This window comes from Hibiscus syriacus, unplaced genomic scaffold (assembly GCF_006381635.1).
Source record: "Hibiscus syriacus cultivar Baekdansim isolate YM2019G1 unplaced genomic scaffold, ASM638163v2 tig00110430_pilon, whole genome shotgun sequence".
Classification (NCBI taxonomy): Eukaryota; Viridiplantae; Streptophyta; class Magnoliopsida; order Malvales; family Malvaceae; genus Hibiscus; species Hibiscus syriacus.
In genome coordinates, this window is record NW_024062734.1 from 947,073 (window position 1) to 973,772 (window position 26,700).

Sequence of the window (26,700 nt, forward strand, 5' to 3'; positions counted from 1 at the left end):
AATTCTTTAACTATTAAAATTAAAAATCTACAGATGAAATTTTAGACTCGAATTTCAAATCAAACCGAACTTTGGTTATTAATATCTAGTTTCAGTTATAAGTTATCATGTATATAAAGAAACAAAAATCAGTACATGAATTCATGTTTCCCGACAAAAGATAAAAGCAAAATCAAATATTAGCAAGGATGTCAGATTTGGTTAAACTGTGATTTCATTTTGATTACCTAAAGAGTAAAGAATCAAATTTCTTAACACTTGTCTTAATGACGAATTTAAAAGAAATAAAGCAAATGATAGAAAATCTGAAGTAATTGGCATACGTAAAGAAGCAAAGAACAACAGTGGCACGGGCATCTCTTGTTTCTCGTTTCACTTTTATTTTGTCTGCTGCCACCAAAGTTATTTTTTATACTGCATATTCTTTACCTCGGACGATGTCTCACTTTCAAGTCTTTGGAGCTTAAATGGCGCAAGCACGAACGTAGGATTTTATTTTTGGACATAAACTTTTAAAATTTTAAAGGAGGATAGACTTGTAAAATTCTAGGATGAAAACAAATTATTAACAAAAAATATAAGATAATTTTTATAAACTGTACCAACTGCTGTTCTATCGGTCCATTCCTCACTGAAGTCCGCTGTGTCCCTGACACCGAGTCTTGAACCACACTTTTATCTTAATTGTGTGCGAAGCAAGGAAATAGATTCATATTAGCTTTATTCCTTTTCCAATGGCTATATATATACTCCATGTCTATGTACGAAACAACCCCATCCATCCTCTCTTCTGTCAACTGAAAGCCCTTCTTTTTTGTTATATTTTTCGATGTCTCAGGCGACAAACACCGGTCCACTTCATCCGCTTGTGAAAGGACCTGTCAACAAGCCCGGTGGAGCTTCTTCTAAGCCGTCGCCGGTCCATAACCATGGCACGGTTCAATCACTCCCCGACAGCTCTGTTTCCACCGGCCAGCAACAAATTGTCACTCCTGGTTCTAAGCAGGCACATATGAAGAATCCTAGTGCTAGTCATGCAATCATCCGGGCCGACCGCACCACTGGCATGTTAGCCATGTCTGATGACAATGTGATGATGAATCAAATTTTGGCCACTCATGCACCCGATGGTCGGGAAGTCGACGTTCGGCCTCTTCTCTATCTGGTTGAGGACATCCTTAATCGCGCCACCGAGCATGTCGATGTTATAGTCAAGGTATAACCTATGCTGCATTTATATTGTTGAACATATGATTGAAAAATGCTCACATTGCTTTATGTTTCACTGCAGGGTACTCAGGCTCGAGTCGAAATGGAAGAAAAAACTCAGCAAGCAAATTATATTGCTATGCTTGAAGCTCTTACATTTACAATCGATCGAATCGCATGCGAGGTTTTCGAATTTATTTAGAAAAATCATGCTATATTTGTTATTCATGGTGTGCTAACTGCTAAGAGCAAGTGCTAAGCCTAACATCTCCATCTTCTGAACATTTTTAAATACCAGCTGTCCTACAAGGCTTATAGAGGTTCCGATGCGCATGCAACGACGACTGCGATATTCAATTTTCTATCGAGCTATACGTGGGATGCTAAGCTGGTGCTGTCTCTATCAGCCTTTGCTTTGAACTATGGAGAATTCTGGCTTCTTGCTCAGATTTACTCCACGAACCAGCTTGCCAAGTCAATGGCGATCCTGAAGCAACTTCCATCACTCTTGGAGCACACGGCTCCCTTGAAACCCAGGTTTGAAGCACTCAACAATTTGATTCGTACAATGATGGATGTCACTAGATCTGTTGTCGAGTTTAAGGAGCTCCCAGCGATGTACATTTCACAAGACGCACCTGCACTAGCCACTGCCTTGAACCTTATTCCGACCGCTGTCTATTGGACCATTCGAAGCATGGTGGCTTGTGCAGTTCAAATTTCTAGCCTCGCAACCATGGGTCATGAGTACGTTTTTCTGGTTCATCTAACGATGAATGCTTAATTAAATAGTTAGATTAACAAGGTTCGCTTAGATTTTAGGTACGGAATATCAGAGTCGTGGGAGTTGTCAACATTGGCTCACAAGCTCCGAAACATACATGAACATCTGAGGCAGCAGCTGAATTTTTGCCACCAATATATCGGTTAGCAATTAGACAATTTCAAAACTTGAAATTTTGTACTAATGGACATTAATTTTATCATTGTTTAATCGCAGAGGAGAAGAAAGATGTCGAAACTTACCAGATGCTTCTGAATCTCTTTGCTCCGAACGTGATGCACATCGACAACATGAAAATTCTAAAGGCCTTGATTTATGCCAGGGACGATAAACTGCCCCTTATCGACGGTGCTACCAGGCGAAAGGTAGCAATCTCTTACAGAATTATAACAGTTTTAGCTCGATCTTCATTAACGATACTTACTGTCAGATATGTTCCGTAACCTTGTGCCATGTTGCATAGGTTGGCCTGGACGTCCTGAGAAGGAAGAATGTGCTCTTGCTAATTTCAAGCCTAGAATTCTCAAGCGACGAGCTCGCGATTCTTGAGCAGATATACAATGACTCCAGGATCCATGAAACAAGGCTAGAGAGCCAGTATGAGGTGGTTTGGATCCCGGTTGTAGACCGTTCCATCATCCCTTTGAGTGACGAAACACGAACCAAATTTGAGACCCTGAGAAGCACCATGCCGTGGTACTCGGTGGAGGACCCTTTGCTCATAGAGAAGCCGGTTATTAGGTTCATTAAGGAGGTTTGGCACTTCAGGACCAAGCCAATCCTTGTGGTCCTAGACCCTCAAGGCAAAGTGCTCTCCCCTAATGCAATCCACATGATGTGGATTTGGGGAAGCTCTGCATTCCCTTTCACTAGTTTGAGAGAAGAAGCTCTCTGGAGGGAAGAAACATGGCGGCTCGAGCTACTCATTGACGGCATTGACCCGATGATCCTCAATTGGGTACGTACGTACATACATACATACATACATAGTATGTACACACATACTATATGCGTCTAATACTAGATTTTGAACTTAATTTGGTCAGATTAAAGAGGAGAAATTCATTTTCTTGTACGGAGGGGACGATATCGAGTGGATTAGGAAATTTGCATCCTCTGCACGCGGTGTTGCGTCTGCATCCGGCATTCCTCTAGAGATGGTCTATGTAGGGAAAAGCAACAAAAGAGAGCAAGTCAAGAAAGTGACTACCATTATCAATGTGGAGAATCTTAGCCATGCTTGGCAAGACCAAGCCATGGTTTGGTTCTTCTGGGCCAGGCTGGAAAGCATGCTGTTTTCGAAGATTCAATTAGGCCGAGCCGACGACCAAGACCCGATGATGCTGCAGATAAAGAAGCTGCTTAGCTATGGCAGAGAAGGGGGATGGGCGGTGCTTAGCCATGGGTCTGATATTGTTGTCAATGGCCACTCCACAACTATTTTGCCTGCTTTAGGTGGCTATGATGAATGGAAAGTAAATGTTACAGATAAAGGTTTTAAGTTGGCGTTCAAGGAGTACCATGATCGGCTCCATGATGTTGCTCACCCGTGTTGCCGTTTCGAGTTCCCGACCACCACGAGGGTCCCAGAGAGCATGAGGTGCCCCGAGTGCCTCCGAATCATGGAGACATACACATCTTTCGTTTGCTGCCATGACGATCAAGGCTTTCCAGGCTCATTGTTTTAAGGTGATGAGATCAGAAATATTTTGAAGATATATTCTACTATTGCTAGTAAATAAATGATGTGCCTATGGGACTCGAAAACTAAAATTTTCTTACAAAATTTCAGTTCCCCTGTTTGAGGTTTGTGTTTGATGTTACAATTTCTATAATTTTAATAAAATAATTGTGTTTGATTTATTCATTATTTGTTTTCAAGGATATCAAGACACAAGTATTCTTAATGTTAGGTATAATGGTGTTTTTAACTTTAATTAATTAATTTGATTATTTTGTGATTTTATGTTTATTTGTTAAAAAATTATTCGTTTTAAATTTATTTATAATTAAATTTGAACAACATACTTTTTAATTGCTGTAGAATATATGTGCAATTTTAATTTCTTCTTTTAATAATAAATTTAATATTTTAAAATTTAATCCCTTAACTTCAACACATGTGATTGACATTATTATTATTATTATAACATACAAAATAATATAAATTTTGAATGTTTTTAAATAATACTTATTGATTTGTGAGGAGAAATGACTCATAATAATTTAAGCCTAGCATAAAAAAATTATCATTATCATAAACTAATTATAAAACACAATACTTTTAAAATAATTTGAGAGGTTTATAAAATAATAACTATTCATAATTTTAATGAAGTTAGCAGTCTAAGACTATAGTTTACTAACTATCATTATGCATACACAAAAAAAAACACAATACTTTCGAAATAATTTGAGTTATTTATAAAATAATATTTATTCATAAATTTTTTAGTAATTAATAATATGTACAAACTATATAGACGTAGTTGTTTAAATTTAATTTAATATTACTTAAACCCATTAACAAAATTGTTGTTTTTAATAAAATATCAAATAATAATAATCTATAATTATAAAAATTAAAAATAAAGGAAACAAACAAATCCAGGAAAGTTTCAGTCTTGTTCCAGAAAAGAATCCATGAAAGTCGGCCAAGTGTAAAACTGAAGCATTTGTAAGCCACTTATAAATACCACTCACCCTATCCCCTCCAACAATCACATCGCCATTGGACTCATTAATAAGCATTCAATTTCAAGTGTTTTTTTTCCTTCTGCATTGCAGTTTCTTTTGAATAAAATCCCCAGTTTGGTTTGCAGAAAACAAAACAAAAGATTCAGTGTTCGGAAAACTGATAAAGAAATAACAATGGCAGGTCAAGTTCTCGTCGTTGCCCTCTTTTTCGTCGCCGTTGTCTCGACGTTCGCCTCTAATTCAGCGCCGTCGCCATCCCCTCGGGGCTCATCGTCGTCAAAAGGTCGATCCTCACCACCTTCCAAGCCACCTTCTGCCTCTCCTCCTTCATCCAAAAACTCCTCCGCCTCCTCCCCACGCCCCTCTTCCAGCGGCGGTTCCGAAAGCAAGAACAACTCTAGCAGCGGCGGAGGCGGTGGGAGCAGCAGCAGCAGCAACGCCTCCCCTCCTTCACCACCATCACCAACCAAATCCTCTGACTCGCCCAAGTCATCATCCTCCAGTGGACCCACCTCCAGCGATTCTAATTCTCCTCCGTCTCCCAGCCCTTCCGGCTCCTCCTTCAAAGGAAAAGGCAGCTCCTCCGTCCCCACCAGCAGCGATGATAGTGATTCCCCTGCTCCATCCCCCAAGGCCTCAAAATCTCCACCAGCTGTCGAGGTCCCCAACGCTGATAGCCCAACACCCAGCTCCGATGCCAGCGCACCAGCGCCAGCGCCGTCCGGTGCCGCTACTCTCAAGGCCTCTGCCGTCTTTGGCTCTGTCGCATGTATCGCCGGATTCTTCCTCTTTATTTGATCAATTCATTCTCTTCGTCGCAACCTGGCACATCCACAAACACGTTCATAAAAAAATTTCATTGCATTCTCATAACCAGTATAACGTCCCTTTCCATTGTTGGCACCATCAAGGGAGTTGTGAACCGGTGAGCGGCTGCCGGAGATGGTGGTAGAGGCGGTCGAGTATGATTTAGAAGAGATTACGTTTTGCATTGAATTTATATATGATTACATGAGAAACCAAAAAGAAAAATGTGAGAATGGCTATGGTAGAATAGATTATAGATATTATGGTATCAGGGGGAGTGGGGTAGAATAATGGTCTCGTTATGTATATGCACTTTGGGATTTCATGGGACTGTGAGTGATGTATGGAACATTATTAGTAATAAATAATGGTGTCATTATTTATTGTTTTCTTTAATCTAAATATCATCATCTAAAAATAAACTTTTTTTTTAAATTCATTATTTATTTGGTGAATAAATAAGTCATTATTATAATTTCAACGTGTTAATGTAAATATACTTTTTTCTGTTGAACATATGGTTATCAAACTTAAATCACTTCAGTATTTTTGACGAGCTTTAAGATATTAAATTACCAACCGAGTTGAAAGCAAGAGCAACCTTATATTTATTTGAGGTTTTAAGGGTCTAATGTTGATTGTAAACACATTTGATTATTTGTGTTGATCGTCACGTGTATGTTGTGAGAAATTCTCATTATTAGAGCCTTAAAATGCCATATCAAGTTTGTGAGATTAGTAAAAGGTCTTAAGACCCAAAAATCTAGGCATCCTTCAAATTTAGACAAATTATGAATCCTTATTAGGTATAATTACCTAAGACTAAATTAAGCTTGATTTGGCTTCTAAATTAATCAAGGGAAATTATGAACGATTCATAATGATTAGATGAGTCTAAGAGAATGCATTCATGCACTCAATGATTGAAATACCCTGGTGTAAAATGATTAAAATGCCACCGTAAGTATCAAATTACTAAAATATCCATTAAAGGTTAATTATTGAATTGAAGGTTTTAAACTCGATCAAATGAGTAAATTTGACTTGAAGATTATTAAATGCTTATTCAACCCTAAGTGTGTGACATTAATTGAAACGTTCGGAAAGATAAAATGACTAAAATATCCTTAAACATTAAATTATCAATCAAATTACCTCTATATGTAAGACAGAGAATGATAAACTCCCATCAGCTCGAATGGTTGTTTCATAATTGCTCGAAAAGCCTTATTAAGGGTCCTGAGTTACTAAAATATAATTAAACCACTAAGCATAACATGATTGCTCAATGATATTAAGTATCGTTGATATTTATTATCGGATGCCGGGTGATATCAAAGATCTTATTGATATTTATTACTTGACGCTAACTAAGTGATACTAGGTAACTCATTTTTACTTATTACTTGATGCTAAGTGATACCATATAACTTATTGCTATTAATATGTCTATATGGATAACACGTGAATATTATGTATAATACACTTGTGTAGTGTATAGATGAATGTTGGTAAGCAACTAAGCATGATATCCATAGATTTGTAATGTTGTGTAGAATGATATTCCCTAGAATTGAATAAATATGTTGAGTCTTGATAATTAGATAGGAAAAATATATATTATACTCAATATCTTTATGTTTATGACTTGCATGCTTATTCTTATGACCATTGTGAAATATAGTGGAGTAGATGTGCATTGAGCTTTGTAAGCTCGATATTCAGATTATTTTTATGTGTAAGTTATAAGTTTTATGTTCACAGTGGGATAGAATTCTTCGAGTACAATAAATGATTAATTAAGTGAAAATGTAAAGGTTAAATTTGTATTGAATCAAATTTTAATTTATTATATACATGATTTTAAAAATAGAAGAGCTCTGGATATTTGTACAATCGTATTAAGTCAGGAATGGTGAACAAATTTGCTTGAAAATATTAAAAAGTTAATTCAGACATCGACTAAACTAATCATAAAAAAAATAACTAAATTAAATACTCAAAAATTAAAAAAAAAACAATGAAAACGTATAAAAGTACATAATCTTTTACTCTAAACGAAAATAACAAAGCCTGGTTTTGGCAAAGTTTTAGTTTTATTTTCTTCCACAAAAGAAGCCATGAAAGTCGGTCAAGTGTAAAACTGAAGCAAATTGTTGCATTTGTAAGCCACTGATAAGCCCCCCCCCCCCAACATTCATATATAAATAAATCGCTGATCGATTTGATCCCCCAAAAAAATCAGATCGCCGTTGGAATAATTCATAAGCATTAAAAGAATCGATCGTCGGAAACTGATAAAGAAATAAAAATGGCAGGTCAAGTTTTCGTCCTTGCCCTCTTTTCGTGGTGGTTGTCTCGGCGTTCGCGGGGAATTCAGCGCCGTCGCCATCCCCTCGGGGTTCATCTTCATCTAAAGGTGGCTCCTTCTCACCACCTTCCAAGTCACCTTCTGCATCTCCTCCTTCCCCCAAGAAGTCTTCTGCCTCCTTCCCAACGCCCTCTTCCGGCGGTGGCTCCGGAAGCAAGAACAAATCTAGCGGCAGTGGTGGCGGAGATAGCGGCTGCAGCAACAAAATCCTCCGACTCACCCAAGTCATCCTCCAGTGGATCCTCCTCCAGCGATTCTAAATCTTCTCCTCCCTCTCCAAGGCCTTCTGGATCCTCCGGCAAGGGCAGCAGCAGCTCCCCCGCCCCTACCAGCAGCGATGATAGTGAGTCCTCTACTCCAGCACCCAAGGCCTCGAAGTCGAAATCCCCTCCACCAGCTGCCGAGGAACATAGCTACGATAGCCCTACACCTTCCGGTGCCTCTACTCTCAAGGCGTCTTCCGTCATCGGTGGTGTGGCCGCTGTCGCTGGATTCTTCCTCTTTTAAGCTTGACATGCAGTTTACGTGGAGGGTTTTAATGTTTTGCATGGAATCCATGCAAAACTGCTTCTTAGATCAGGCGTAAAATAAAGGCTTATTATTAGTACTGTAATAATTTGAGTTTTTATTTTCGTTGTTTGAATAATTGTAGTGTGCTTCATTTCCATCGTCTTTAATAACATTTTAGGTTTCAATTTTTCCCCCTTGCCTATATATAATTCATAGTTAATCATATGATTTTTTAAATATTTCAGTTTTATTTTTAAATTGATAAACTATCTAGACACATCTAAACTTTAGATAGTATATCATTTATATCATTAATTTTTTAATTTTTTGATAAGGAAGGCTTTAAAATTTAACTTCTAATACTTTTATTGAATTAAAATTTTGTTTCTGATCATACTCGATCATTTAGTTAAAGATAAATTACCCTTAAAGTTACTTAATTATGTATTAGATAATAAATATGTTATTTTAAAAAAAAGGTTATAAACAAATTATTCAATTAAAATATTATTACAAATATGTTATTCTATTGTTAGACGAAATAATGAGATCGTGTATAATAGCAATTGTAGTCTTTAAAATTTATGCACTTTATCAATTTGATCATAACCTAAAACAATTCAATACATTTAACTTTTCATATTTAAAAATTTCAATTTAAGTCTTTCTTCTTCTCCTAAATTGATTGTTTTTCTTTTGAAAATGTTATATTACTTTTTTGGTATAATAATAGTTTTACAATAATTTGTTACTACTTTATGACATGATGTAGTTATTCAACCATTGTTTTGATATGAAGGGGTCGTTTGGTTTGACAATATCACAAAAAAAAAAGACTACATTGATGAAATATATAAATATGAATGATTAAATTTATTGAATATCAAATCCTGATAAAATTGATAGAATATAAATTTTGGAGACTAAAATTGTTATTATATCTGGATATATTAAATATTTTTTTTAATTTTAATGACAAAGTAACTTATTTGTAATAATATTTTAATTGAATGACTTATGTATTACTTTTTAATCAATAACTCGAATATAACCCAGCCAACCCTAATTTGCGATTAAAATGCTATTCCAAACCTTATCCAAGTCTTAAATACAAGGGTGTATGTACGTCATGACCTACCTCATGCTCAAAAAAATTATAATATAATTTAAATAAAAATATATATGAATTACGTTAAAAAAAATATAAAAGTAAAAACATACGGCTAAGATTATCGATATGAAATAAGAAGACATTTATTAAGAAAAAAGAACATTGAGATAATCTCAACCATCAATTTCAATTCATCCAATGATCATAAATTAATGTACAATTAATTATTATTTTTTACAATGTATGTGAATCCTACCCTCTCCCTATATATATATATGTATGTATGTATGTATAATTTTTAGTATATTTTTAAATTAAAATATATATATACCGTTGAACTATGTTTCGATATAACAATTTAAGGCAAAATGGTTTTTGGACTTGAATTGAATTTACAAAATGTATTTGGACTTAATTGAATTTATTCAAAATTTAAAAAAATAATTCAAAGTTCTTTTAATTTAAAATTGAGCACAAAAATGTTTTTATGAATAGTAAATCACTGTTTGAACAGTACCCGAGGCTCAAAAATTCCAATATGTAAAAGGGGAACCGATTCCCCCCAAGGGGGTACCGATTCCCTCACTGTTCATCAGCCCAACGATCATTATATTTGAATATTATGAAGGGGTATCGATTCCCTATGAAGGGGTAGCGATTCCTCCCATTCTGGGCAGCCTATTTTTGCAGAAAAATCATTCCCAAACGGCTCCAAAACATCCCCAACGGCTAGATATGACTTCAAACACATTCCAAGCTATAAATACAAGCTAAGGACACTTGAAGAAATAAGAGAACAACTATCCAAGCAATCAAACACAAGAGAAGAATTTTTCATTCTTATTTCATCTTTCTCTTGTATATATTTTGTTCTTGTGAGCTCAATCTTGTAAACACCTACCTTAGAGAGGTTTTCTTGTTTACATTTCTTATCCTTTTGTAAAGGGGAAAGGTTCTAGCTTAGCCCGTGTAAAAGCTAGGGAAAGGTTCTAGTTTAGCCCGGAAAAACTAGGGAGTTTGTAAGGTTACTCTTTATCCTCAAAAGAAAGAACAAATTAGTGAATTTGTTGGAAAATCCTTGGTGAGGGGCTACGGTAGTGGACGTAGACTTTGATTGAGAAAGTCAAACCACTATAAATCGCTGTCCAATTCTCTATCTTTCAATCTCCTTACTCCCTAAACACAAAATCGTTCCGACCCCTCTTTGCAAAACGTTTCGGTTGTCGTTTCGAGCTTCCGAAAATCCTAACATATACGAATTATGTTAAACAAAGTTTTATTATATTTTTATTGATCCAACCATAATTTTATTTTAGATTTACGACTACTTAAATAAATCGAAATTATATACCAACAATCCTTGAACTATAACTTCTCTTCTATGTATGATTTTTTTCACTCAAATTTAATCAAAGAATGTAACCACATCTGGTTATTAGTTGGAGAAACTAAAGTTACTTATTTTGCCAATTTTGTCAATTTGTTTAATCTTACAGTAGTTGTTTTCTATACATTATTATGACCAATAAAAACACCTTGCTTTCCAAGCTTGCCCTTTCAATCCAAATCATATAAAATAGTTGTTTTCTATACATTATTATGGCATTGTTCGAACAAGCCGAACCCTCCCATCTTCATGGAATCCGAAACCGGTGTCACATTTTGTTCAACAATTAGATTCACCTCCGACTATCGGTTTATTCTCCGAGGTGCCGAAGAAACCAACCAACCATTCCAAGTTTACCGGACGATGTGGTAAGCCAAGGTGCCCAGGGTGTCACATGCGCCCCGTTTGTAAGGCCCAGAACAAGACCAAAGGTAGTCGTAAGTTAAGGTCAAGTGATGTGACCACAAACTATAGGTTGATCGCATGGAGTGTTACTCGTGGGAGGGGCAGGCCTGGTTTGAAAATTTTAGGGTTTTCAGCACATCGATTTTGGATCACTTGTCTAATGATATTGAAGATTGTTACAAAGATAACGATGATCATGACGCATATAACTATTTTAAAATGAATTTTTGATCTTTAAACGAAACAGAAAATGATGTAGGTGAAATCATCCTAGAAAATATTGATGTTCATGATGAAGATGAGGAAGAGGAAGGATGGTACATGGTTGGGGAAATTTGATGATTAATGCCTCAAATTCCATGCTTTCTCTTTTAATTAATTACAGTTGAGCTTTGATATTTACCTATGATTGTAACATGTGGTTATGGTGTGGGGGCATAATTTGTTATTTAATGGCTTCCTTCTTCGTTACCATGTGAATATATTAATATTAATATTCAAAAAGTAATATTTCATAAGAAAAATTGAATGAACTTGAGTATGTTAGGAATATAAGCATGTTCCAAAGTAAAATATTAACCTTGATTGAAAAATAATTTTAAAATAAAATTCAATTATATTGTGACTTGAATAGTTGTTTTAGAAATAAAATTGTCCTGGTCGGTGTAGACACTAATAATTTTAGCTGCTTCAACATTACATTTATCATTCCCCACTTGCGTTTGTACATGGCTGATGCATCACTTGAAAGAGTTGTTGAGATGTATCTTGAAAATTGAGCAGCATGTTCCTCAAATGTAGATCTAATATCTTCTGCAAACTTAGGTTAGCTAAAAAAAACACTTATTTGCTGATTCGTGAACCATATGGATCACCACTGCCTACGAAAATTCTATACTCTCATCTCATGCGGTCCACACCAAATTCTAATTCATTTATCTTGCTTCTAATTATCAGGTCCAAAGATTTTTTTCCACCAATAATGTTTCACAGGTTATCCGATCGAACTCTAATACACAGTCAATATAAAATTCATAACTCACAGAGCTGGTTCCGTTCTCCAAAACTCAACGAGAGCAAATCGTGCTCGATGACACATTACTAGTACTCCAGAATCAGCTCTAATACCAAATATCACAATCTGCACCAACCTGCAAAATATTGCCAGTTTTGAACCATTCTTTCACGATCTGTCGGCTGAAACGTCCTACAATGTCTATTAAGATTCATGATTTCTCTAAGGCCACGATAACCCATTTCACTGACATCCAAGGGTAGCCAGGTGATGCGAACGGGGTTACCTTTGCAGCGAGCCAATTTATAATTTCAACTTTATTCTTCATTTAGATTTCCCTCCTTTGACACATCACAGCAAAACAAGGCAGTATTTCAATTACAAGCCTCATCTTCACCCCATCACCAGTATGATAGTGTTCTCAAATTTAAAGTCAAACAAGTAAAACATCTTATAAACCGACTGTCGCATGGGTGTATAAAGAGTATAACTAGACAAGGACCCCATAACAAGAGCAGTCATCATTAAAAGAAACCCAAAACAAGAAACTGTTATGACATGAACCTCTTTTAGGTAAGATCGTCTTCTTCCATTTCTTTAGCTTTCAGTTTTTCCTTCACTCGAAGTAAAAGGGTTGTCTTCCAAGAATCCTGTAATGCATTTCAAGGAAACAGCAAGCTCGTTAGAGTTTGTAGTTTCTGGGTCACAGCCATAATGAAATTGGTTCTATACCACCCTAACCCAGGTCCCAGAGTTATCGAACCTGATTGAACAGCCAGTTGAACCAGTTGGACAAGGAACCAATGGTCCAACTGGTCCAGTACATTATGAAACCATTCATTATAGATGAAACAGTAGCAAAAAGTTCAACAGTTAAAAGGTCAAACAAAAGAAAAGGGTAAAACGTGGTTTAATATACATTTTTATTTTCTTAATTTTTTAAAATGATGAGATTTGAACCTATAATTTAAAGGAAAGAAAAAACCATTAAGTAAACATATTTTTTATAAACCATTTATTATATTTAATATTTCTTTAGCATTAAAATCATTTTTTAAAGAACTAAAATCACATTTAAATAAAAATGCTAGGTTAACCAGTTCAATCAGAACCAAAGGTCCAACTGGTTTGACCTCGGTCCGCTAGTCCATCCAAGAAGCATTTGTAACGGAAATTGACATACCAAGGGAGTCATGCTATCAAATTCCTTGACAACATCTGTAAACTTTGTGACATTTTCCTCATCAACGGCAGAAGCAATTTCCTGTAATAATAATAAAATAAAAAAACAGAGACTCAGAAAGATACTGCTTCCACAGCAAGAACTAGATTCTGAAAAACTACTACCATTTGAAATGAATGAATCATATTGTATACTAAACAAGTTTTCTGTTAAGAGATAAGCCAGTATCTGGATATACCATTAATGCACAATAAGGACAACAAGAGTAAAAATAAAACAAAAGGTAAAACATGCCACCCCTGATCAATCAATCATCTTTAAGCAGCCAAAAGAACAAAAAAGGAACCAATTTATCCTTTTTAGTGATACAATAATAAATTATAAAATTGAAATAAGTGTTTCCTTGGGATAACTTACAGCTAATAGTTTGTACTCTCGTGTTCCAGAAAAAGTTGGATCCATTTCCTGAAGAAAAAAATGCATACATAAGTTTAATATAACCAAACTAATTTAAAAGGTTAAGGTTTTATCATGTTAAAAGGGCCAAAGTACAACCTGATATCGTTCTAACGCGTTAGTGATTGCAACAACATCACCTTTGCAAAGTTGACAAATGCCAGCATTAAGAAGATGTCCTTTAACTCCATACTTCAACAAGTTATTGGTAAGTGACTGATGTGCAACATCTTCATAGATCTCAATCGCTTTCTGGTATCTGAAGAAATATCAAAAGTAGATCTGTTAAAAATTTTGCCAAATTCTGTATTTAAGGAACTGTGTTAGCAAATTAAAACACCAACTATGATCACAATTTTACAAACCATCGACAGTAGTAGAAAACTAAAAATTTGCATGAACAGTGTCTACAAGAAGTTGATCATGCTTACTGTTCTATCTGAGCAGCAAATTGTGCAACTTTCTGCTTGCACTGGTTGGCAGAAGTCAATACATCCTCATTTTGGAAGAAATCAGCAGCCTTTTCATAAAAATCAATGGCCTGCTCGATGTTCTGTTCAGATTCATATAATTCAGCAATTTCCTGCACAGATATATAAGCACCCATGTCTAAGAAGAACAGCGTGTACCATCAACATACAAATTTATAGACATGGATATTCAACAGTGCTATAGGCTAGTTTAATAATACTGTTGGGAGAAAACCCTTGGATCATAAAACCACGTGTTGGAAAAAGTGTTAAAAATGTGGTCAAAATAAAGTGTTTAATATTACAGTGAAAAAGCTTTCTCTTTCTTAGCATTTTAGGTTGGGTTTTCAAACCATGATTTAAAAATGCAAAAGCCAAAAATAAAAATTCATTTAGCATTGAGTTTGCATCAAAATATAACTTTTGAAGCCATAAGTTGTGCAACAACAATGCTAAACGAGACTTATGAAAAGCACAAACACTTGGGATCTTTAACTCTAGTGGCAAAATTGTTAATGGACTTCGAGTAAAAGTTTATGACCCAATCAAAATGAAAGAAAATGAATGGCGATCACATATACCTAACCTAAGCAATTACAACGAACGATAAACACTTTTTTCCCTTTAAAGAGGCATATTGATCAACAATACCTTATAATACCTTGCAGCCATGCTGAGCCTTCCGATATCACAAAACATGTTCACTGCCTGTTCCAAGCAAGATATAGCCTCTGCATAGGAACAAAATTAGTTGTGGAAAGCAGTCAAACTTCCAGAACTTTTAGGAGAAACTGTGCACTCCGCACTTACCCTTAGCGTTTGTTTTCTTATAGCAATGAGCAGCATCAACATAAGCTTGAGCAGCTTCATGTTTGCTGTCTAACTATAGATACATACAAAAAAGGGTCAAACCAAATCTTAAATCGCAGTTTATCAAAAGAACAAAACCGAAGGGCTTACTTTCAAAATACAATTTGCTAACTTTACATAAGTTGATCCAGCTTTGTCCCCTTGAGAAAAGAAAAAACATAAAAGAGGTTAGAATCACAGATTTCCAAGTAACCAATTTCGTCACATTTCAAATACATATTGAACTATAAAGTAATTAATAGATAATCCAATGCCAAAGAAACCCTAAATCTCACATTTTCTAATTGAACCAGAATAATGACGCAGTTGGAATTAAATTGAATTATAGAGCAATTCATCAATGCTCTTATTTTAAAGTAACCCTATTTAACAATTTTCCTAACCAAACTAAAACAATGACGCAATCGCATTTAAGAACCCACAATAATCAATAAATAAAACAGAAAATAACAATTAAAAATAGAAAAACCATCGAATGCGACCAAATTCTTATTTCGTTCGCCTCAATACCAACACTAATCAAAAGATCTCAGATATTTCGTTTTTTTTCCAATCATTCTCCGATCAACATTTCGTTAAAAAGGAATGAACTATAGATTAAAGTTTCTGAATCGCAATACTAGTCAGATCATCTCGAACGTTTCATTCTTCAAAAAAAAATATTTAATCCATCGTTTTCTCAAGAAAACAAACATAATTATTATTATTTTTAAAAAGAAAAAAGTTAACATAAAACGTTTGCAAAGAATTACAGGATTTGGCGAGCTTGAAGCAATTGGCAGCTTTATCAAAGAGCTCGGCGGCGTCTTCATGTTTGGAGCCAAACAAACCCCAGCCGCTTAGCTTTTTCTCTGCCTTTTTCTCGAATTCTTCTCCTCTCGCCAGTTGATCTCCCATTTCTCTTTCTCTTTTTCTGTTCCTCTCTTTGATTAGAAATGAACTACAAAATGAGGACTCTTAAGATCCAAGCTAACAAAATAAAAGGGCTGTTTGTGGAGATTGACTTATTTTTCTTTTTAAGTTTTCTAAATGATCCTTTTATAAAGGTTTAATGAAAAAAATATAAAAATGAGTGTTGAAATTATATTTGATTAATTTTAAGTCTTTAAAGAATTTTTTTAAAGTAAGGGTATAATATTTTCGACTTTATTCTTTTAAATGTCTATACTACAATGATTGTTAAAAAATATTGTTGTCTAACACATGTCTTATTTATAACTTTTATTAAAAATATTTTTTTATTAAAAACACTTAAAATTATTATTTAAAATTATTGTTTGAAATTATAAGAAAATTTCAAATTTCCTAAAACCTTTAATTTCAATTACCTTATATTGACGGTCGCCACCAACACGGCGAATCGATCAAACTCCAATTAGTGTGATTGACTGAACTCCCTTACTTCAAACGATGACTGTTGCGACCAAGCAATGATTCCTCCAGTCGTTCTATTGATTTTCGATTAGATAAAATGACTAACGACAAAGGGCGACGACCAGGACAACATTGAGGGCTGTCGACATTGGTAAAGGAACTCGGAATTATGATTTTTACTGTTTTAGAAATTTTTTAGATTTAAGAAAAAAATTAAGATTTTTTTAAAATAAATTATAATTTAAAATCTTTAATTTAGAAAAACAAAATTTTATAAACACGACACGTATCAAATAATATTTTTTAACGATTGTGACAGATCAAACACTTAAAATAATAACGTTGAAAACATTAAAAATCTACTTTAAAAAAACTTCTTTTAACGCTAAAAATTACTAAAATGTATAATATGAACATTCAATTTTCATTAAACCATTTATAAACTATATCATCAGTGACATTGATCTTTTTAATGTTATTTTTTCTTTTTCTAATCATTTTTATATGTGTGTTATTATCATATCAAAAATTAAATTAAGATGAGGAGATATATGATAAAAAAAATTATATCTAAACTAATTATATAAAAATTAAAAAAATAAGATGTATAATAACAAAAAGGGTTCAAAGTCAAGACCACTCTTACAATTAATTATTAATCTAGATTTCGACAGAAACGATCTAATGTTTAACCATTAATACTGTACATTTGTTATAATTCCATCTAAACTAATATTTAACACGAATTTAAATTTATTGGGTAGCCTTAGTGGTAAAAGATAATGTTGTTTTCCTTAGAGGACTCAAGTTTAATTAGTTGTGTATATTATGAACAAATATTACATTGTACTTACCCGGACTATTAGAAAAATATTCAACTTAAATTTTGATTAAAATTATATTCTAAATAAAATTTTATAAAAATATAAATAAATATTTTTTATTCTCAAATGAATTGAGAAAATAATTTTAAGTTTGATCTTCAATTTTAATTATAATTTAAATTAAATATTAGTCAGGTTAAAAGTTTAACAATTATATTGTTTGATTCAATAGTTAAATATTAGTTTTTTACGAAGAACCTAAGCTCAATCCTTATTAATAGCATTTTGATTTAATTATGTGGTGATACAATTTAAATTAAATATTAATTTTTCTATGATAAGGTGGCGATACATTCTCAATAATTAACTCATACTTTATGAAAAAATTTAACCTATTAAATTGGATTGAAATGAAACCGTTTGGGTATGTATTTTTTACATACCTAAATATGATATAAGCGTCCTATAAAGTAATATCAGTTCAAAAGAATTAACTCTCGACAATATGTGCATATTACAATTTCAAATTTAAATTTTTTAAATTGTTTATTTTATCACTGAAATTATTTAAATTTAATAGATTCTGAACTTTCGTATTACAATAAACCACAACTTTTGACAAAACAACAGTCATATTCAAAATTCCATTGCCTTGTCAATAAGGCCTGTAACTTTTATTTTCCTACTGAAATTACATATTACAAAATCAATTTATTCCGGCTTTGATAAAATTCAATAGCATTGAGATTTATTAATACATAGTGTGTGAATATGTTTTTTAACTTTATATTTCAATATTGTTGTCATCTATGTAAGCCTTGAGAATAGCTTCACTGGCCTTTGAATCCAACTCAGGCGAGATGGTTTTTCCTCCGCCCGGAAGAGAATGAAAAACCTTCTTCTCCACAGCAGCGCGATCGATTTTTCCTTCGTTCCCCAATTTCTCGATATAGGCTCCGAGACCTGTGTAGAGAAGTACCTTTTCCTCTTCCATGGAAGTATCCAATGACGATGATTTATCTTTTCCTTTAGCTTTAGCGGTTTCATAGGCTTTTTCGAAATCCTCTTTGTGGATTTTACTTCGATCGATTACTCCTTCGTCCGCGAGACCATTGAGGACGGCTTCGAGACTGAAAATGAACATATCTTTTTCTTGATCATTGGCATGTGCCTGCCCTGCATCATGACTGAGTTGGATGCAGAGGACCAAGGCCAATGAGAATACAACCAATGCAATCTTTGTCATCTTGTTTTTGAATGAGAAGTTTTTATTTGTGATGAATAAGGATGAAGATGATACGAAATTTAAATGGTTTATGATGAACTATTTGTGGTAAATTTTGGAGTCAGTTGAGAATTTACTGGTCTAGTTTCTAATAGCCGTACATGAATAAGGCAGGGATAATTTCTATCAATTTTTTGGGTAAACGACAAATTTAGTATCCCAAATATAATTTTTTTTCTATTTTGGTCACCTAACCATTATTTTTTTAAATCATGCATGACGTTACGTTTTGGTTTCATTTTGGTCACTCACCTTCAAAAAATTATGGATCCTCCTCGTCGACTCCAACTTATTCCTCCTTGGAGGTGACATTGGCAACCTAGAAGCTGACGTCGCAGTCAGACTAGGAACTTGATTAACTCTTTCAAGCCGAGGAACATATTAATAACTCCGTAAAAAACTATTTTTAAGGTCTTTTTCACTTAAGTTATTATTTGTCGAAGGGTTCATATAGGTCATTTTAGATTCATATAGTTACATGTAGATACATTTGTGGTGGTTGTGTTATTTTTACTTTGTTAAGGTGCTATATGATGGGAAAAATATGGTTGGTTAGTGATGTGCAGGAAACAAGGAGCATAGGGCAATCTAAGAAGAATATCATGGCATTACATATTGCTGAAGCAGACTGCAATGTCTTGACATTTCTAGCGCAGAAAAAAAAGAGATATTTTCACAAGAGGACAGTTGTCAAAGCATGTGTCTGCTGCTGATAATCGTCTGAATGGGCGTCCACTGCCACCTATGGAGATAAACTTCACGCACAAGGAATGAATTTGGAGGTATGATGGGTATTTTGAGTGCAAAATTCCCAAGAATACCTTAAATATTTTTTATTTAAAAGGACACCACACAAGAGAAAAAAAGATTGGGAAAAAATCCATCATCATCTTCTCCATTTTCTCTACCTCCATTGCCGTTCTTCTTTCTCTATTTTTTATTGGTGTTCCTCCATTGGTGAATCTCGAGGGAGTGGCGTAGTATACAAGATGAGCTCGCGCTATAGCCGTTCGTGGTGGTTTGAGGGAAGTGTCGGCCGTACACACTAATGCTTTCTTTTCCAACCTTTGCTCCATTGTTAAAGCTTGAAACTTTATTTAGGTTGTAAGGTCGAATGAATGATTGGGTATACTCTATGGTTTGTTCGAACCCCACCATGAACTAAGTTATATTTGGTGGGATTCATTTGATAAATACTTGAAACTTTATTTTAATGGTTGATGAATGTTTATCTTTTGTTTTTACCTGTTTTGTTTATGTGTGCTTCATCTTCTCTTCTAAGATTGTAGGAGGCATGAGAGTGTCCATTTCTTATATGAAGACTAGATGTTCAAGAGAAATCTAGTCATTAATTCTTAAGTATTCAAGAGAAACTTAAGTATGATTAACATAAGCAATGGGATGTAGTTAATCACTATAGCCTAATCCCTTAGTACTTGAGAGAGACTAAGCTAGAATTTCAACGACTAACAGGGGTAATGTGTCTTCAATAGTGTAGGTTGCCATAATTGAGATTGAGAGAAGATGTTGTGTCATTATATTTTGTTAGGTTCTTATGACTAGAGATAGCAATAACACTTTTAGCAAACTATGTCGTACAAGTAAAGCATTAGAAGACTAAATCAGCTAGAAAGATAAGTTTTCAGCTCCTTAAGCGACTCCCCACCATTTATTCCCAAAGTAGTTTCCCGTGTGAGGATTATCAAGCTATTCCATTTATTTTCTATTTTTACCGTTTTACATTGCCTTGGTATTTTCATCATATTCATCATTATAAACCGCTCTTTTGCCACGACATTATTCACTCAATCACACTCCCTCACCATCATTTCATTCACTCTCACATTTTCATTGCTGAAGCATCATCAGTGTATATATCATTTCTATACTTAGATAAATTAGTGCAGTGATGTGGTCAAACTCATAATTTCCACCAATCCCTATGGAGACGATACTCACTCATCACTTTATTACTTATTGCGATTGTGTATACTTACACGTCATTTGCGCATAATTTATTAGCATGGCAATCTCAACTATAGAGAAGATCAACGTTGAAATCATAGTCAAAGTTGATATAGTTGAGATTTGACTGGTCAACAGTGATTGAGTTTCTAGCATGGCAGTTTACGTTGCCAAGTAAGCTTTTCGTCATTTCCGTTAACGGGTGTTAACATTGACCGATTTGTAACAAATCAATAAGATTAGTGACTGATTTATTACTTTTGAAACTTCATTAGAAAAATAAAAATTTACTCAAACATTAGTGACCATTTGTATAGTTTATCCTATTTTTTGTATCAAGTTCAATACCAGATTACATCTTTTAAAAAGTTTAGGAACTTATTTAATTTTTTTTAAATATAAAATATTTCAATATAAAAATATTAAGTTAAATTAAAATAATAAAAAGTTAAGATATTATAAATATAAAAATATTAGTCAGTTGTTGAAATAATTTTGAACATATATTATCTTGTAATCTTACTCCAGGGAATGACGCACGTTAAGTCTTCTCTCTCGGTACATGTTAGCTGGGATAATGGTGGTTGAAGGCATGGCCATTTCTTCTTATTTCTTTGCTTACTTTCTATTGATTTCGGGTTTTCGATTTGTTGGGATGTTTTACTGGGCTATGTCTGGTGAGGTTGCTACTGATTAGATGTAGCTATTTGCGGCGGGGGATGAACATGAGCTGAATTTTTCCCTTTGTCGGAGGTTGAGGGGTCTATTGTGGTAAGCCACCATGATCTGTATTTGAGGAAGAGATTTCGGAGTGGAGATACGCGTCGATTTGGCAATCTATTGGCTCGGCTCGAATTTTGGATCTCTTCAGAAGATTATTGAGCTAATATGAGGGAAACCTTCTCCGGTTAAGGTCAGATTAGATGGTCAATTTTTTTTGTTTTTTCTTTTGTTGATTCAACTACTCGGGGCTGGGTATTAGAAAATGGTCATTGGCATGTACGGCACAAACCAATTTTCCTTAGGAAGTGGGAGCCAAATTTGAAGGAATTACATATTGATTTGGTTCGTATGCCAATCTAGATTCAATTATACAATGTTCCTTTGGAGCTATTTTTGAAAAACAGGCTTAGTTACATTGCAAGTTCCTTAGGTAGACCTTTACATATGGATTTCATTACAGCTGCTTGGGAGCTTCTTGAATATACTAGAGTTTGCATTGAAGTTTCTGTGTTCAAAGATTCCAGATCATGTTGATGTGCTCTTATGTGATGGTTTAGTGGTTTGAATTAAGGTAATTGTGTCTTGGATCCTGTATCATGTGCTGATTGTGGTCGATTTGATCATATAGGGAAGTATTGTCCTCAGGGGAAAAAGGTTGAGCAAGTCTAGAGGTTAAGGGTGATGTGAATAAGGTAAATCCTGTTGTTCCTACTGATGGTTGTGGGAGTGTGCAGGATGTGATTGGTACTGAGATTGTACCTGTTGACCCTATTTTATTTGAAAATAATAATTTTGATGAGGTTGTGGTTTGCTCTGATAGGGCTGTGGATTGTTCTGATGAGGTGATTGGCCTTAATTATGTTGAGGTGGTTAATTTGAATTCTGAGCAAGGTAGTAAACTGCAGTCTCCTCTAAGGACGAGGGAAAAACTGCTTTGATTGGATCGAATAATAAGTTTGAGGTTCTTAATTCTATTGATCCTGATAGTTTGATGGTGGCAGCTGCTGACAGTTTGGTAGGAAATATATAGGTGTTTCTCTTGGAATGACAAAGATATTGCAAGATATGAAGATAAAAAAAATGAGCATGTTGATAAAGCTAAGAAGGTAGATGATAGCCTTTGTACTGGGGTGGTGCTTCTTCCTCTTATGTTTTGCCATGATAGTATGCTTTTGGAGGATAATTAGGGTTTTTAAGAATTGAAGATTTTTTAAGAGAAAAATTAAACAATAAGTCAATGTAAATGTTTTGTATGATCAAACACTATAAGGTCAACCTGTTTAATGAGCCACATTAATATTTTTATTATCATCGATAACAATTATTAACGGCGATAAATCAATTTGTTATAAATCGAAAATATTAGTGACTAAATCATTAATTTTAAAACGTCAATAAAAAGTTAATCAAACATTAGTGACTAGTTACGTAATTTATCCTAACATTAAAATAATAAACCAGAAACAAATCCAAAGAGGGAAAGAGAACAGGAATTTTTATCTTATACGGAAGAAATCCTCCAAGAGGAAATCTGAAAACTTCCATTTTGCTGCTGATGATCGTGGATGGTTCGTCGCCATTGCCTTTGAAGAGGAGGAGATTGACTAGTATTGATTCCATGGAGGCTGGATCGGCCAAGGTGTTTCCTTTTTCTAAAACGTATTTATTTTCTGCAGTTCAAAATCTTGTTTATAATGATGTTTCAATTTGGGTTTTCGCTCTGGTAGTCGATTCATGTGATGGGTCTAGTTCTTTTTTTTTTTGTTCGATTGGGTTTGTTTTGCCTCTTGATTTTAGATGCTTCAGAACAGTGAAAGAAAGATTTAACTCTGAAAAAATGAAAAAGTTTAGCTTTATTCTGATGCAATTTTATTGGCATGGATTAATTAGGATTCACAATTTTACTAGTTTGAACTCAAGTCCTTTAACATAACAATTTACTGAAATTAGCTCAATTGTGATGAAATTAAGCTCCAATTTGGTTTCTTTTGCCATCTATGTAATAGTTTGCTTAGTTTATGGTGCTGAGATCCGAAATGAGAAGTCGGCGGATGCATAAACTGGTGATGGAAAGTAGCACCAGTTTTGGTTTTTAGGTAAAAGTGCTCTGGAAAAGTTAATACGAGTAATTAGATAAAACTAATTTAAAGCCACTGTTCAATGCTTCAAGTGAAGTAAGGTTGTTTTAAAAATATCAGTGCTCATGGAGTTGTGGAATCTTGTTCTTCTGATCTGGTCCCAACTTCATGTCGTGCTGCCTTTGTTGTTTGTAGAAGAGATATGTAGATGTCGGAAAAGAACACAACTGTATTGTTTTTGAATCTTCATACTCCTAGTATTGAGGAGAGAAATTTAATTACGAGTGTACGACCTCGGCACGGTTTTGTATGCTAGTCATATATGGTTTTCATGGTTGGCAAAGACATTGCTTTTGGTATTCGGTGACAATATCATCATGCTGTTTGTTTTGAGGCCCCTTTAACTTTTTTGGTATGCAGTCTAATGCTGTTTAACTATTTGACTGGTTTCAGGCTAAGTTTGCTGCTGCGAAAGAGAAGTTTGGACGAGAAATTCATGTTTTTGAAACTGCAAGTCTCTCATCGACACAAAATGGTGTGCCTGACACTGGTATGACCTACCAAAACATGTTTTCGGACTTCTGACTTACCTATCAACTAGAAATGTCAGGTGATTTTTGTAAATTGATAAAATTTTATGTTATATATTTTCTGGGCAGAGGTGTCAGATGATTTCTATGATTTCACTGCAGAAGATTATTATCGACTAATGGCAACTAAAAAGGAAGGTACTTTATTGACGAGCTTCAACTCATACTCAGTTTTATTCTCTCAGTTTGGTTCGCTAATTTTTACTGGTTGAGTTCGATTTTGTTGTGTCAAAGTAACCAATGATAGCTCTTTGTCTTGAGAAGGACATGTGTGGGCACATTTTTGTGTGCAAGGTTTCCAATTTATAAGAAATCATGGTAACCTGGATTTTTCATAAAGTATTTAGAAATATATTTTTACACGTTTATAAGTGGATATGATTATGAACAGATAAGTTCTTGAAGACACGAAAAATCCGAGAAGCAGAAGAGGCAGCTCGAAGATCAAGAATAACAAAGGTACTTGCTACTCCTTTTGGGAATGTTTTTGTTGTGTGTGTGTTAAGAATGCTTGGATCCCAACGATGAGAGAACAATATCAAGGATGAGTAGTGATTTTTGTTTTGAAAGATTAGTGAATCTTAGAGTAGGTTGGTGTAGGTTTTTTTCGTTTTTTTTCTTTTTGATAATTAGTTTTACTTTTCATTAAGTTTATATGTTCGCTATCAGGCTGTCATAAGGGTCCGCTTTCCGGATAACCACACATTAGAGGTTACATTTCATCCATCTGAGACAATGCAGAGCTTGGTTGACCTTATCACGAAAGTGGTTGCTCGACCAGATTTGCCATTCTATTTATGTAAGCACATTTCAGAATGACATTTTGGTTACTTATGTAATACTAGCTGGATGTTGGTTGTGAAACTATGCCCAGGATGTCTAATATGTAATGCTGCAGATACAACACCTCCTAAGAAGCAAATTAAGGACACGACGCAGGATTTTTTCTCTGCTGGTTTCATGCCTGGAGCAATTGTGTATTTTTCATATGATCTGCCAAAAGGTTCGTGCATGCTTTCACATGTACGCAGTGTTTAATCCTTTAGTCTTGTCTCATCATTGGTTATGAACCTTATTGTCACATTTCTAGTCTATGTTATTCCGATTTTTCTTCAAGTATACTCCTGTATGACCCTTATATAGATATGTGTATGGCAATATGGCCCTTCAAATATATGAAAAGCTTGAAAAAAATTGAACATATCCGTGTCAGAAACATTTGTATATGACACCAACCTTTAGTCCAAGTAACGTAGCTTATGACTGTGCCAGTGCATAGTTGAACCAAGATATACTTCTTTATGTTGTCATTACCATGTATAGCATCCCATTTTGCTATTTTCGTTTTATCAGTTGTTGCATATTTAACATTGGCTTATTCTCATTTTACTGGTAAGGCCAGTTGTCATCTAATGATTGTCTAAATACTTACTAGTCATGTTAAATACAACTCTGTAGAATTCCCCTGAGAAGTTTTACTGAATTACATAGTTTTTAGTTTTGAATGGATTCTGTGCTCAACATTTTACCCTTCTATTTTATAAGTTCGGGGTTCAGTGATGCCTTGCTAATCTCTCTTTAAAATGTTTAGGAGACGATTCTGCAGCTGCGAATTCAGGCCCCTTCCTTCAGGAGGAAATCATGTCTTTGAAAGGTTTGGAAGTCATTGCTGAAACTGAGCAGCCAGAGTCGGTTCAATCTACCCCGGAGCCTGCTGCTGCCAGTGCAATGCCTTCCCCAGTTGTGCAAGAAAGCAAGCCTACCTCCAAAAAACCTCCCAATCCAAAGTGGTTTAAAATGTGAGTTTGACTACTGAGAAAGTGAGCTCTTATTCCCTTTTTCAATCACTTTTCATCCTTTCAATTTGTGTGATTTCCCTACCTATCTACATAGCGATGCTGAAAGCTTTACTCCTGCAGGTGAGCTTTGATTTGTGATCTCAACAGTCTTAGATTTGGAGAAGCAGTTAACTGTATTTCCCAATCAAAGGATAGATATATTAAATGGTGACTAACAGGTGATTCTCTATGTGAAGGATGTTAATACTCATGATCTAGATGTGAATATTTTACTCGTTAAGCCTTTTTCATTTTTACAGTTTCATAATTCCCTCCTTTGGTTCATTATTTTGAGAACATCAAACTCACATAAAATTACATGCCAAAACCAATGTCTGGGTATCTAGGCTTTGCTTAAATTATTTCTAAGAGAGCCATGTCCCGACTCCAAAACACCCCGCAAGAAAGCTGCACTCAAAATTCAGCAATGGTTTTGGGGTTGGTTTAGTTACTAGTCACCACCTTAATGTTAGGGATGGTCTTACAACCTTAGGTGAATAGCGTTAATATGAAGGGAACCAATGACCCACCAAAATTCCAATTCACTTTTAGCCTTTTGGTTTGTGGAAGTTTCTCTCTCTCAATTAAAGAAACGCAACCATTTAATATATTAAGAACCTATGTTACTCGGGCTTGGTGTTGAGTATCAAACATTTCTGTGTCTGTCTGTCACAAGTATGTTTTAGGTTTTATTGAAGATTTCTATATGTTTGGAGGGTCTTTAGAGGATTATATTCTCATTAACCAT

The 26,700-nt window shown here is 34.6% G+C and overlaps 3 protein-coding genes across 4 annotated transcripts; 2 read left to right on the forward strand and 1 right to left on the reverse strand.

Annotated features, from left to right (window-relative positions):
- Positions 1 to 788: 788 nt before the first annotated feature.
- LOC120125279 (protein SIEVE ELEMENT OCCLUSION B-like) lies at positions 789 to 3,715 on the forward strand. Its single transcript, XM_039143752.1, has 7 exons — positions 789 to 1,216; positions 1,292 to 1,393; positions 1,508 to 1,956; positions 2,032 to 2,135; positions 2,210 to 2,358; positions 2,457 to 2,951; positions 3,040 to 3,715. Exons 1-7 carry the CDS (start codon positions 830 to 832, stop codon positions 3,679 to 3,681), a joined length of 2,328 nt encoding a protein of 775 aa, XP_038999683.1. The 5' UTR covers positions 789 to 829; the 3' UTR covers positions 3,682 to 3,715.
- Positions 3,716 to 12,654: 8,939 nt separating this feature from the next.
- LOC120125220 (alpha-soluble NSF attachment protein-like) lies at positions 12,655 to 16,294 on the reverse strand. The gene is made up of 9 exons (XM_039143700.1): positions 16,028 to 16,294; positions 15,366 to 15,415; positions 15,216 to 15,288; positions 15,057 to 15,136; positions 14,367 to 14,518; positions 14,035 to 14,194; positions 13,897 to 13,944; positions 13,480 to 13,560; positions 12,655 to 12,946 (listed from the first exon to the last, which is right to left on the reverse strand). Exons 1-9 carry the CDS (start codon positions 16,170 to 16,172, stop codon positions 12,866 to 12,868), a joined length of 870 nt encoding a protein of 289 aa, XP_038999631.1. The 5' UTR covers positions 16,173 to 16,294; the 3' UTR covers positions 12,655 to 12,865.
- A 6,609-nt stretch (positions 16,295 to 22,903) lies between these two features.
- Positions 22,904 to 26,237, forward strand: LOC120125416 (plant UBX domain-containing protein 1-like). Of its 2 annotated transcripts, none has more exons than XM_039143839.1 (8): positions 22,904 to 23,085; positions 23,978 to 24,074; positions 24,184 to 24,252; positions 24,506 to 24,573; positions 24,784 to 24,913; positions 25,013 to 25,117; positions 25,706 to 25,934; positions 26,034 to 26,237. In XM_039143839.1, the coding sequence occupies exons 1-7, from the start codon at positions 23,002 to 23,004 to the stop codon at positions 25,915 to 25,917; spliced, it is 765 nt and encodes a 254-aa protein (XP_038999770.1). In that variant the 5' UTR covers positions 22,904 to 23,001; the 3' UTR covers positions 25,918 to 25,934; positions 26,034 to 26,237. The 2 variants fall into 2 exon arrangements, with proteins under 2 accessions (XP_038999770.1, XP_038999771.1); XM_039143840.1 differs by having other exon boundaries at positions 25,706 to 25,913.
- The last annotated feature ends 463 nt before the right edge of the window (positions 26,238 to 26,700 follow it).

Excerpts from the sequence above, each read along its gene's own strand:
- LOC120125279 (XM_039143752.1), top strand. The coding sequence starts at position 830 with ATGTCTCAGGCGACAAACACCGGTCCACTTCATCCGCTTGTGAAAGGA. Across the intron at positions 1,957-2,031 it reads CTCGCAACCATGGGTCATGA|GTACGGAATATCAGAGTCGT; the intron begins GTACGTTTTTCT and ends CTTAGATTTTAG. Across the intron at positions 2,359-2,456 it reads ACGGTGCTACCAGGCGAAAG|GTTGGCCTGGACGTCCTGAG; the intron begins GTAGCAATCTCT and ends CATGTTGCATAG.
- LOC120125220 (XM_039143700.1), bottom strand. The coding sequence starts at position 16,172 with ATGGGAGATCAACTGGCGAGAGGAGAAGAATTCGAGAAAAAGGCAGAG. Across the intron at positions 15,416-16,027 it reads CTTCAAGCTCGCCAAATCCT|GGGACAAAGCTGGATCAACT; the intron begins GTAATTCTTTGC and ends TCTTTTCTCAAG. Across the intron at positions 14,519-15,056 it reads TGGCTGCAAGGTATTATAAG|GAAATTGCTGAATTATATGA; the intron begins GTATTGTTGATC and ends ATATCTGTGCAG.
- LOC120125416 (XM_039143839.1), top strand. The coding sequence starts at position 23,002 with ATGATCGTGGATGGTTCGTCGCCATTGCCTTTGAAGAGGAGGAGATTG. Across the intron at positions 23,086-23,977 it reads TGGAGGCTGGATCGGCCAAG|GCTAAGTTTGCTGCTGCGAA; the intron begins GTGTTTCCTTTT and ends GACTGGTTTCAG. Across the intron at positions 24,914-25,012 it reads AGATTTGCCATTCTATTTAT|ATACAACACCTCCTAAGAAG; the intron begins GTAAGCACATTT and ends GTAATGCTGCAG.